This window comes from Oreochromis niloticus, linkage group LG22 (assembly GCF_001858045.2).
Source record: "Oreochromis niloticus isolate F11D_XX linkage group LG22, O_niloticus_UMD_NMBU, whole genome shotgun sequence".
NCBI classification, from domain to species: Eukaryota; Metazoa; Chordata; class Actinopteri; order Cichliformes; family Cichlidae; genus Oreochromis; species Oreochromis niloticus.
This window is the reverse complement of record NC_031985.2, coordinates 7,596,721-7,609,773: the sequence shown is the minus strand read 5'-3', so window position 1 is coordinate 7,609,773 and position 13,053 is coordinate 7,596,721. Positions and strand designations below refer to the sequence as shown.

Below are 13,053 nucleotides of genomic sequence, written 5' to 3'. Positions count from 1 at the left end.
ACACAAGTTAACTGCCCTGGCGCGCGTCATAATTTTGTCTCGAGGACGGGATGTGATGTTTCACATGCTATTCGGGACGATACATCAACGCCACCAATAGCCCACTGCTTTGGTCCTATAGGTATAATTCAAATGAAGTTACGATGGGAAGGTTCTTATTGTTGCTTTTCTTCTGTCCGTTTTCCTCATCAGGTAAGATTACGTCCACATTCTTCATATTTTCTTTGGGTGCACTCGCTCTGTATTTTTAGTTTCTTCAGTTTCACTTTTACAACTGGATGAAAGTTAGTATTTATTGAGAGGAGACAGACCGTGGACGGTTCTATGTTCTACATTTGCTTTCATAAATTACAGACCATAAATCAACTTTACAAAAAAATAAAAACGAACGACAACGAGAAATATAGATCAGATAAAGAAGGTTTAAATTTGAACGGATCCGTCGCTATCTCTCTCTCTCTCTCTCTAATTGTAATGTTTTGGTAAATTTATGGCTATAAACAAACTGCCACACTACATCGTCGCTAATATTCGAGACTATTACTGGTGTTAGTTTGATTGGTTTTCATATTAATGTTTGTCAAACTGTCAATCTCTTGTAAGAAACTGTTTCTTGTCGCATATTCGTCATGTTTAAAATCTTAGAAGCGAAAGTTTTAAGTAATTATTTTTTTAAAATAATAAAAGGGTTCTTGTCAAGATTCCATGATATCTTATACCTTATGACAGGGTATATAGCAGTCATAGTCATTTTCTAGATAACTGCCAACACTTGAGAACGGGCTGATACATTGAGACTATTCCAGCAAAAATCAAGGAACTTTCTCCACTGTTTCCTAGGTTCTTTCAAACGCTAAGCACAATAGAGGTTTCTGTAATAAGCAGATAAAGAACTCAAACGCAACAACCTGTAAACTAATAGGAAAGCATAAAAAGGATGAAAAAACGTCATTTGTTCTGTTTGTAAAGGGCAGTCCTTGTTTTCCATTGAGTCTATTAGCAGTAACCAACCCAATAATGTCATGTTCTGTATTGACACAAGGTGACGCCAAACGTGCTCTAAAAACTTCAACCTTAAACACTTATTTCTTAAATCCATCTTCACAGACAGGGTTAAACCAATGGCAGTTTATTTTTAACAGTAGAGCAACATTATGTAAATTGGCCTTAAAACATGAAGTGTGAATCTGCTCCCTGGTGCGAAGATAGTGGTGGTCCTTGCAACAATGGCAATTTTAATTGTGCAAATATGCTTAAGATCACTATTGCACATTCATACCTTGATAAAAACAAAACAAAACAAAAAAAAACTTTCTGTCACAGCTTCTGAATATTATACAAGCTATTTTCAGCAGCTTCCTATTACAAGAAGACGCCTACCTGGGAACAGGCTACTGGTCTGACAAGCAGACTTTAAATACAGACTTTTTAATTTTTAATGTTTTCTGCTTGAGTGTGTCTCTTTGTGAGTGACTGGAATGTGTGTGTGTATGTATCTTGCTCTGACAGCAAGTCAAGTGGCTTTTATTGTCATTTCAACCATGTACAGTTGTTCAGTACAGAGTGAAATGAGACAACGTTCCTCTGAGATGCTGGTGCTACACATGACATATAATGGACAAACGCAGGACTACATAAAAGTGCAATGTGCTAAAAATTGCAAAAATAAACAAGACAAGACAGTGCAACACTAGACAGAACAGGACGATGCAGACACAACACAGTGCAATGGAAATGTGCAAAATGCTGAGTATTGTGCAAAAGTAACTTGGCGTCTGTAAGAGTGTCTGCATGTGTGTGTGTTTGTGTGCATGCGTGTGTGTGTGTGTATGAGCATGATATACTGCAAATAAGTGTTTGGTAGTGACGTGTATGAAAGTGTGCAGGAACGTTGTCTGGACCAGCAGCAGTGTGTGTGTGTGTCAGTCTAATCACTGAGTGTTTAGGAGTCTGACGGCTTGGGGGGAGAAACTGTTCTGTAGTCTGGTAGTGAGGGCCCTGAGTGTGTGTGAAGGGTGTGTGGGGTCTTCCACAATGCTGGTGGCTTTGCGGATGGAGCGAGTGCTATAAGTGTCCGTGATGGAGGCAAGAGGGGCTCCAATGATCTTCTCAGCTGCTCTCACTATCCGTTGTAGGGTATTTCGCTCCAATACGGTGCAGTTACCATACTAGACAGTGATGCAGCTGCGCAGGATGCTCTCGATGGTCCCTCTGTAGAAGGTGGTAAGAATGGATGATGGCAGATGGGCTTTCCTCAACTTCTGCAGGAAGTAGAGATGCTGCTGGATCTTCTTGGTTATGGAGTTGGTGTTGAGGTACCAGAAGAGGTTCTCCGCCAGGTGGACACTAAGGAATTTGGTGCTCTTGACGACCTCCACAGAGGATCCATTGATGTTAAGTGGGCAGTGATCTCTCTGTGCTCTCCTGAAGTCAAAAATCATCTCTTTTGTTTTTGTCCACGTCCAGAGACAGGTTGTTGACTCTACACCAGTCCGTTAGCTGTTGCACCTCCTCTCTGTATGCTGACTCGTCGTTCTTGCTGATGAGACCCAACACAGTCATGTCATCGGTGAACTTGATGATATGGTTTGAACTGTAGAGCAGAGTGAACAGCAGTGGGCTGAGCACATAACCCTGGGGGGATCCAGTGGTTAGTGTGATGGTGTTGGAGATGCTGTTGCCAATCCGGACAGCCCGTTCTCACTCCCGAGGCGTAACATGCCGACGTTTTGTCATGTCCCGCGGCGTTCCTGAGGAACGCGAAAGGAGACCTTCTGCGTTCTTATGGTATGCGCCGGGTTATGGATGAAATCCAGTGCAATGACGCTGCCGCGGTAATAGACGTTCCAGCCCTGTATTCCAGCCCTAAACCTAACCTTATCCCTAGCCCTAACCATAACCTTATTCCTGACCTTAACCAGGACTTTAATGATGTTAAATAGCGTGTTTCCAAGCGATTTGAAGGAAAAGAGTGAACATGTGTAGATTGAGTCCAGACGGTTCTCATATTTCCTCATTTTTCCGAGGTCGTCATTTAGGAACGTGGTGGGTAGCCGAAAACGTAATATGTTGACGATTTGTCACCTAGCGTAAAATGTTACACTTTGGGAGTGAGAACGTGTTGATCCGGACTGTCTGAGGCCTCTCTGTCAGAAAGTCCAGGATGCAGGGGGAGGTGTTCAGGCCCAGCAGGCTCAATTTTCCAATCAGTTGCTGAGGAATGATTGTGTTGAATGCCGAACTGAAGTCTATGAACAGTATTTGTACATATGTGTCCTTATTGTCCAGGTGGATAAGGGCAAGATGTAAGGTGATGGCGATGGCGTCGTCTGTTGACCCGTTGGGGCGATAGGCCAACTGCAGTGGGTCCAGTGTGGGTGGCAGCAGGGTCTTAATGTGCCTCATAATGAGCCTCTCGAAGCACTTCATCATGATGGGTGTGAGTGCAACAGGACAGTAGTCATTGAAGCAGGACACTCGGGACTTCTTTGGCACGGTAATAATGGTGGTGGTCTTGAGGCATGTTGGGACAACAGCAGTGCTCAGGGAGAGGTTGAAGATGTCAGTGAAGACATCTGTCAACTGGTCTGCACATTCCCTGAGCACTCTACCAGGAACGTTGTCTGGACCAGCAGCTTTCCATGGGTTAACTCTGCAAAGAGTTTTCCTCACATCAGCAGAGGTCAAACACAGAACCTGGTCGTTGTGACAGCGGTGTACTTCCTCACCAGTGACATCATCGATGCACTTGCTGATGTAGCTGATCACCTCTGCTTCTAGTGTCTGTTTTGTGTGTCTTTGTGTGTGTGTGTGTGTTTTAAACATATAAAGACAGGAGAGTTGAAGGCTGCCCACTCAATAAGTTAGAAACATTACTTCTATTTTATTTAATTTTTTCTCTCACTGTCTGAAAGAAAAGCGTTATTTCTTAACTCTGGAATGAAAGGTCAAAGTGAGTGAGCTGAGCTCAGTCCTACTGCCAATCTAACCGCTGTACTATTGTGGGCTACTGGGATAGTTAAAGGAACTGAGACAAAATCTCTGCCATGATGAATGTCTATTATTTCCTATTTTTCCACAGACTGTAAAATAAATGTAAAAGTTAAAAATTATTCTGACACTACTGTTGTTGTCTAAGGTTTTCTATTATGTCTATAATTCAACTTTGACTGTTTCAGTGAGAGTTTCAGCTGACTGATCCCAGGCCTTGCAGTTGGTAATCCTCTCGATGGTACAGAGTGAGCAGAAGCAGGTGGAGATGAAAGCATATAGCACAGATTATTCTAATATAATAGTAGTATTATGGCTGGGACATCGTGAATACTGTAAAGATATCTGTTGAAGTTAGAGTAATATATAAAGACTTCCTATGTACGGACAGCATCCTCACACTGAAAGATCATTATTTGAAATGAATTTTTATTAATGTTAACATGCTAAATATGACATTAACTCACACCACAAATAGCTAAATTGTCTAGCCAGCCTTCCAGAATGAAATGTTTAGGAGCCCTCCAGGTAATATTCCCAGAAGGTTCTCTTAAGGTCAGTACGTTCTAGGAACCTTCTAAAAAAGTAACCTTTAGGGAATGTACCCTGAAGTTTGAAGGTTACTGGTTGTGGGCAAATCATACTAACCTGGTTACTTAATAAATAACTTAATTAACTTTCACTTAATTAAGTTAAAATGAGGATAAACACTTGCCTTCGCCAGCCTGTTTGAGTTGAATCATAAGGTACTCTCTAATGGCACAATATTTAATTTTTTAAAAGACTGAAACACTTTAAGCTATTTACGCTTATTTACATAAAAATCCTCTCTCGTTTATTGCGTGGCGAACAGTTAGAATAATTACTTTGCTGTCCTTAATTCCAGCATCATAAACCCAGGGAGCGTTACCTCAGGCTCCACCAACAATACAGTAACTAAGCAGTTTGAGATGTTGCTTAGAAAGCAGTTTTTTTGTCAGTCTTTTTGTTGAGAATGTTTATGTCTAATTAGTTAGCAAAAACAATTCTTAAATATAAACTTTCTCTTGATTGAAAGCCTAACAAGTGCATTCAGGTTACATTGAAGTACACCAAACAATGTTAGCGTACTGTCTGTGATATCAGTAAAACTTTCATTTTGGAAATAATTTTTTAACATGGAAGTTACTTAAAGGGTTAATGACAAAACATATAAATCCTTGAATAAAATGCTGACAGTCTTGTAAGAAAGTCGTCTATATAATAGCAATGCCATCTAATTCAAAGTCTCATCATTGTTACAGTGAAACACTCCTTGAAGTTTTTCTTCACTCAAACATCTGGAGTCCAGAGCATCCCTGAGTTTGTGGTGGTTGCACTTGTTGATGAAGTCCAGGGAGGTTACTATGATAGCAACACAGGGAGACCAGAACCCAAAACAGAATGGATGAAAAAGCTCGTGAAGGATGATCCTCAGCACCTGGAGTGGTACACTGCTCGCTCTTTGGATGTCCAACACTTATTCAAACATTACATTGAGAATTTGAGGAAACGTTTCAACCAAACTGGGGGTATGAATTTGTTTCATTTGTTGCTGCAGAATTTATTATTATTGTGGTTTGGTTTAAAATAGAAAACTAAAAGTTTTTAAAATTAGGTTAGATATGGTAGATATAAAATGTAAAGTATGATCATGTGATGTGCTACTTTACGCACAAGTGGAGAGAAAAAAAGAAAATAAAACAAGAACAGTGAAAAAAGCAGGGAAAAAATTACTGTGACTGTTTTTTTGTGCCAGTAACTGTATGACCCTCTATTTTTTTTGCATGTAATGCTGACATCTCACTGTTTATTTGTAGTTATTGTCATTGTGTATTTTTTTCAGGTGTTCATATTTTGCAAAAGTTGGATGGCTGTGAATGGGATGATGAGACAGGAGAGGTTAATGGGTTCAATCAATATGGTTATGATGGAGAAGATTTTCTTGCACTGGACCTGCAGAGACTGACATGGATTGCTCTAAAACCACAGGCTGTCATCACCAAACTGAGATGGGATGGTGAAAAAGACAGATTAGAATACAACAAAAACTTTTATGTCCATGAATGCCCTGAGTTTTTGAAGAAGTATGTGCAGTATGGGAAGGATTTTTTGCAGACAGCAGGTAGAATGACAGAATTTGATGTAGAAAAAATTAAATTTATATGACAATTCAAAGAGAAGGTAACACTTTTCTTTTTTCAGTTCTTCCCTCAGTGTCTCTCCTCCAGAAGTCTTCCTCCTCTCCAGTCAGCTGCCACGCTACAGGTTTCTATCCTGACAGAGCCGTGATTTTCTGGAGGAAAGATGGAGAGGAGATTCCTGAAGGTGTGAATCCTGGAGAGATCCTCCCCAACAATGATGGGACCTTCCAGTTGAGTGTTGATCTGAAACTTTCATCAGTCACACCTGAAGACTGGGAGAGGTACGACTGTATGTTTCAGCTCTCCGGTGTGAACGAGCACATCGTCACCAAACTGGACAAAGCAGCAATCAGGGCCAACTGGGGTAAGACTGGATCCTGCAGTGGTTATAAATCATTTTTACAGATTAGTTATTTATTTTAAAAAAGTGAGTACTCTGTAACTGCTCTCTCACACCAAACCTCTGCATGTCCTTCTTCATACACTCGTGAATCTTCTCTGTGTTCTTCCTCTTTTCTTCCTGGCTGGCAGTTCCATCTTCAACATCTATTGTCTAATGTTCTCTGCTGGAGGTTTCTTAAAGCTATGTTTAAAGCCGTTTTTCACATACAGAATCCCAAATATGATCAAGTGATTGTTAATGTACTTTAATACTTTAATGTAATCGTTTTACATTAAAGTATTACGTTACTTGAGATGATGCTGGATAAGCTGACCATTGCCATATTTATATTCACTAATCAATCAAACTGTCACAGCCAGCAGGAGCTGACTGTGTGCTGAGAGAGTAGTGGCCCAAGTGCAGACATGGAAGGAGACGGAACTGTGTTTTAACCAAACTGTGAGCCTTTATTACAGCTGTTTACATGAATACAAAAACAAAGCAACAAGAACAGTGGCGAAAACCAAACTAAAACCTAAACTGGAAAAACTAGGAATGGAAAAACTAGGAACAACTATGAGCATGATTTTGAAGAGGAGCATGAGCGAAACTATGAGGCCAAGAAACATGAATTAGAAACACAAACATGCCCTGAACAACGTCATAAAAATCCTGGAAGCCTGATGAGACGTGGTGGGAGGTAACACAGACAACCTGACAAAGAATGAATGAAACACACAGACTAAATATACACAGGAGGAAGTGGAAACATATGAGGAAACAGCTGACACTAATGAACATAATGACACCACAGGGGAAGAGTAAAACTAAGCACACTGAACATGGAAACACCAGACTTTCAAAATAAAACAACACTGAAACACTAATGACTCAGAAATGATAGAAGAAACAAAAGTAGAATGAAACTCAACTAAATCCTAACTAATAATGGCTACACAAGAACTAAGGATATATTCAATAGAATATGAGAAATCCAGAAATCCAAAATGAACTCAAAATGCTGGGTCACAGACCCAGCCCCTGACATATAAATTCTCTTAGCAGTTCATAAAGAAATAATTACTAATAAATCAGTAAGAAGACTTAAAATGGAACACAAATGGTAGATAACTGAAGTAAGCTAAAAGTAATAAAATACTATATGTAGTATTTTTATCTTCAGTGTGCTCAAGACGAATATCTAACACTGGAGTATTAACTGAGTATTAGTGGTTTTGTGTCCATATCTTATTTCAATCAAATATGTCAGATTCATCAACTATCAGGTCCCTACTGAGTCATTCCTCATTTGTTCTTTAGTACTCTCATTCATCTGTGCTCTGTATAATAAAGTGTTTCCATGTTTTGTTCAACAGAGAAGCCCGCTGACATCACAGTTTCAGTGGTCGTTCTAGCTATCGTCCTCATTGCAGCTGTTGCAGTTGGGGCAGCTGTGGTGTTTGTCACTTACAAAAGAAAGAAAGGTGAGAGATCTGTTGGAGAAATGCTGATTTTAATTTTTGAATTTGTGTTTTAATCAATACTGACACATTTAACATGAATTCCAAACACCCACAGTGTGAAATAAGAGCCACAGAGAGATTATTATATGACAGTAAACTGATGATGTGAGAAGCATCTGTGTAATAGATGTAATAGAAGTGCAGCGCTGCCAATCTTTGTAGCTGTTTTCATAACACAAACTTTTGAACTCTCTAGCTGTGAACTACATTTTGGGAAAAGATTTTGCTCATGTGGAACAGTGTAGAACATGTTAATCTGAGCATTTATCACTACTCCCTAAAAACATTAAGCATCACAGGAAGCAAAAAATTGTTTCTATGGTGTCATGTGACCTTTAGTCATGTGTCTGGCAATGATTTCTGGGTTTGTAAGCTTTAAAAAAATCAACAACTCGTGATTGTTGCAGTAGCATTTCTTTTCCTGGTGGTACTTTCCCTCATGTTCCACCAAAATCTCTATAGCATGTGATTCTGTTTTAGTTATAGCTTCTTGATAATGTGACTTCCCTATTTATCTTCTAGCTTGCCTGACACTTTGTTTTATGTTTAGCTAGAGAGTTGAAGTGTGTTTACTAACAGAAATCAACCTTCACTATACATTATAGAATATATCAGCTTTATCTTTTTGTTCTTGCAGCTCCTGACAATGTCTCTGAACAGTCTGAGAGACTAAATCCACAAAGGTGACCGTCCTTCAAGCAGTATGACTTTACTCTGGCTGTTTCAGTTCTTCCACAGTTTAAAGTTTTACATGTTATATGCAGTAGTGATTAATTTCCCAAAAGGTAACAGGATAACATCTTACAGAAGGTTTGTGCTGTTTATTTGCTGTTTATGTTAATGGCATAAACTGTAATAAATGTGCCTCAAATAAAGCTCAAAGACTGATAATAGAATAATTCATTCATTGCATGAACAGTCTTTTCATGTAATGAATGAATAATTGAATGCAGAAACACTTCCTCATTCCGTTTTGAAATCATTCTTTCTTCTTTATGTCTATCACGTGTAAACCAGAAGAACTGTTTAACAGCTGAATTGTATGTGCTGGAACACTCGTACTATTTTACCTGCTTAGGATGTGTAGAAGGCCCCTATGTGGCTGATTACCTATGGAGAGAAGTATGTCTTAAGGGTGGTACAAATGTGTATGTGGAGTTTGTTTGTTTGTATGTGGAGTGTGTGAATGTGTGTGTGAATGGGTGGATGACTGAATGTGTAAAGCGCTTTGGGGTCCTTAGGGACTAGTAAAGAGCTATACAAATACAGGCCATTTACCATTTGGAGTTCCATAAGTTAATTTTACTTCCAGTGATTTTGGCTAAATTTAGAAAAAATAAATCATCAAACCCAAAAGACTCTATTATTTTGTCCCAGTTTTACCCAAAAACTATTTTAAAAATTATTATTATCCTGTCCTGTATGGCAGCTTTTGTTTTCAGGATTATGATCTGAATGCATTATTGTGCCAAACACATGTTGTTTTTCCAAGATCAGCTCTACAAATTCTCTATGGGCTCCTCTTGTTGATGTGTTTCTTTTATCTGTTTATTTATTTCTATTTGTATTATTTCGGTTCTTACATTATATGTAGTAAAGTATGATGTATGTAAATCTAGAACATTGTTTTTTCCATTAACACTCAGAATTATGTTTTATGTATTCTCCAACACTTTACATCATTTCTTTGTGCTATAAAAAGGTTGCTATGCTATTAGAACTTTTGTATTAATAAAGTTTAATTTTTTTTTAAAGAAAAGTTCACTCTGAGCTGCTCTGTGTGTGTGTCCTTGAAAGAGAGAGAGAGACTCACAGTGTCATGATCTGGGTGAGTGTGTAGGAATTTCCGCCAGGTTTCTGAGCTTCTCTGGTCTCCACCTCTTGGCAGGGCTGCCACCTCCCCAGCAGCTCCACGTACCTGGATCTGATTCAAAGCTATCAGGCTGAGAGATTTAAGCTCCCTGTTGACTCTCCTTCACCATCACTTTGTCAACTACTCCAAGTTGTTAACTGGCTCCCATGATCCATGTTACTGTTTCCTAGTGTGTTACTTACCTTGTTTTCCTGTGCCAGCTCTACTGGACTCTCAACACTTGCCTTTGGCTACAGCTGCTCTTGGATTATTACCTCACTCTGAATCTCTGTCTGAGCCTCACCTGCCTGCCCTCCAACTAGTGATGGCCAAATGAAGCTTTCTGAAACACTGACGCTTGTTTTAAAAAATGGTTGTGCCATGGCATGGTCTTTCTTTGCTTATGACTTCTTGATGGTGGTACATACCATAGATGAAAAATGCATGTAATATACATATAAAAATGTACAACACATTATGGAGTATGCTTCTGCTGTGACGTCCTGTCTCCAGGTACTTATGTAATTAATCACTGGACAGCTGAACAGGTATGTATGTAAGTAAGTAAGTAAAGTTTATTTATATGGCACCTTTCACAGACGTGTCACAAAGTGCTTTACAAGGCAAAAACACAATACAGTCATAAATACATCATAAAAACCCTGGTCTATGTTTATCAATAATATCATATTAGGCCAATTTTCTTATACATATTTTTAAACCTAGGAGTAGACTTGATTGTGAACTGGAAAGGAAAAATGCTTCTGAACTTGTAAAGTAAAAACATGATACATTTAAGGGCATCCTGTTTGGTTGTTATTTAACAAGAGAATTTGTTCCACTGTGCAACGGCTGAGACTCTTTGTTTTCTTGAAAATAATTTCTCCCTCCTTAGAGAAAATCCTCTCACATAGAACAGAAGAGGCTGGAGTGCACAGAAACTGCAATGCAAGTTGGTAAAGATGCAGGTATACAGTCTTCCTGGGTCCCACAGACCATCAGCTAAAAAGAAAAAACAAATTAATTTGCTGCACATATTGTAGAATAACATTTTAAGATTATTTTAAAACTAAATAGTTTTTTTATTATAATACATTTAAAGAGTCAAATTGAAGTCTTTCTAAAATTATTTAGTGATAGTTATATTATGAAAAGCAGATTTTTGTTAAGACATTTTAAGTTTTTCACATACAAAACAAAAGCAAACAACAAGAACACACAGCTGGCAAACCCAATCAACTGACCAAAATCAACTCAAAATACTTCCACATGAGAGAACCTCCCCTCTTCCTCGCTGGCTCCATATCTCTCAATAAAATGATCCATGATTCACTATCTCTCACCCTCAAAGCACTCCACAAATCCCACCAATGATTCACTTCCTTATAAACCATCGAATCAGGTACCGAAGCAGTTATGCTCTAATTGAAACTTCGGACGTCACTGATCACGTAACTCTGGCCAAACAAGTTAAGCCCCGACACAGTGCTTCTGAAGCAGTGTGTTGTTTTTTTGACACATGTGCTGGAGCGTCAGCTTCAAGTGGGCTATCACTACCTCCAGCCATCACACACTATTCAAATCCTGCGGAACTCAGGTCAGCCAGCTCGTACCATCTAACTTACCCAGATACTCACCGCCTCTCCCTCAAAGACTGTTTCATTCCTGAAGTGATCAACAATGACGGTGGAGCTACTCATTACTGAGTTCATGTTTGAATCTCTGATTTCTGTTTTTTGAGGCGTGGTTCTAAACTTTTAATCAGGTGTAAAACAGCCTATTTCAGTTTAGGTGTTGTTTTAAATAAAATAAAAAAAATGGGACTGTCTCACTCCCATTTCTTCTTGTTGCATTTTGAAGCTCTACTTGGAACCTCGTTAAGATTTTTCAAGTGGTCTTAAACTTTTGTTTGAGATTGAATAAGGGAGGATGTGACACATACTTCAGGGTTTACAGAGAATGGTTCAAAAAAAGAAAATATCCAGTAAGCAGTTAAGTGGAAAGACCTCTTCAAGGAAGGCAACAGGAACTATCCAAGGACTTAAGATTTATCCTCCTTATTCATCCTCCTTATCCTCCTAAGTAACAATAACCAGTAATTGGTTTCGCTACTTAATCATGCATAATTTTAATCACATACAATTTTAAGCAGTGTTTGTCCCTGTGATCACCATTAAAAAGGCCACATGGCATAAGCTAGCAGGAGTCCTTCATCAAAGCACCTGATCAACAAACTCCAACATAAAGAAAAGTGAACCTTGTAGTTGTGCCCATCCACTGGCATTTGCTGTTTTTTAATGGTGAAAATTTAGAGTAAGCTTTAAGAAGGTGAATTAAAACCTCTATATGGTGTAAAATGGAGAATTTAGATTAAAATTTGAAGATTTACTGTTAACTTCATCTGATACAATGTTTAAATTAAGCAGCTTGTGTTAGGATACTGTTGGGGATTTTTTTTATGACAAACAAGACCCAAATATTTAGGTCAAATATCATCTACAATTACATTATTAAAGTCTGTGCCACTTGTTGAATGAGAATATGTTTGAAATGTAGTAATTAGGATCAAGAAGTAACGTTTGATCGTGTTATGGCCTATGGTGGCAAGTATAAAACATATGGTTAACTTGGCCCTGTGTTGTGGATTTTTTTATGACATGTATACCTTTATATAATAGACATGCAATCATAATTACTCAAATAAATTGTGTGTAATCATATATGCTCATATATACTAGGCACACTTACAATGAAGTATTTTATATAATGGAGTCACTGTGTTAAGCGTTTAACCTGCATGTTCAAATCACACGACCCATATATGAACGGGTTGTTATGTCATGGTCCTGAGTCTATCTACTCATTGTTTTGTGTTTCTTTATATTATTTCCTGTGCTTGTTTATCCTGTTATATCTTTGGTTGAGGTTTGCCATTTGTTAAGGTTTTGTTCTGTGCCTGCCTGCTCCCACTTCTGTGTTCCCTCCGTCTGTCTATGGTGTCACTGTGTCCGCTCGTGAGTCTGCCTGTCTAGTTCAGTGTCCTGTCTGGTTCTCTGTGTCTGTGTGTTTCCTGTTTTATTCTGAAAGTTCATGTCTCATGTCAGTGTGTTCAGTTTTACCTCTCCTCTGTCTCGTTAGCCTCAT

General features: G+C 38.7%; 1 protein-coding gene across 2 annotated transcripts; it reads left to right on the top strand.

Annotated features, from left to right (window-relative positions):
• Window positions 1–63: 63 nt before the first annotated feature.
• LOC100692471 (major histocompatibility complex class I-related gene protein) lies at window positions 64–10,505 on the top strand. 2 transcript variants are annotated; one of them, XM_005457592.4, is made up of 6 exons: window positions 64–192; window positions 5,274–5,540; window positions 5,855–6,133; window positions 6,214–6,516; window positions 7,911–8,018; window positions 8,695–10,505. In XM_005457592.4, exons 1-6 carry the CDS (start codon window positions 144–146, stop codon window positions 8,742–8,744), a joined length of 1,056 nt encoding a protein of 351 aa, XP_005457649.1. In that variant the 5' UTR covers window positions 64–143; the 3' UTR covers window positions 8,745–10,505. The 2 variants fall into 2 exon arrangements, with proteins under 2 accessions (XP_005457649.1, XP_025758229.1); XM_025902444.1 differs by lacking the exon at window positions 64–192 and adding an exon at window positions 4,189–4,252.
• Window positions 10,506–13,053: the final 2,548 nt, after the last annotated feature.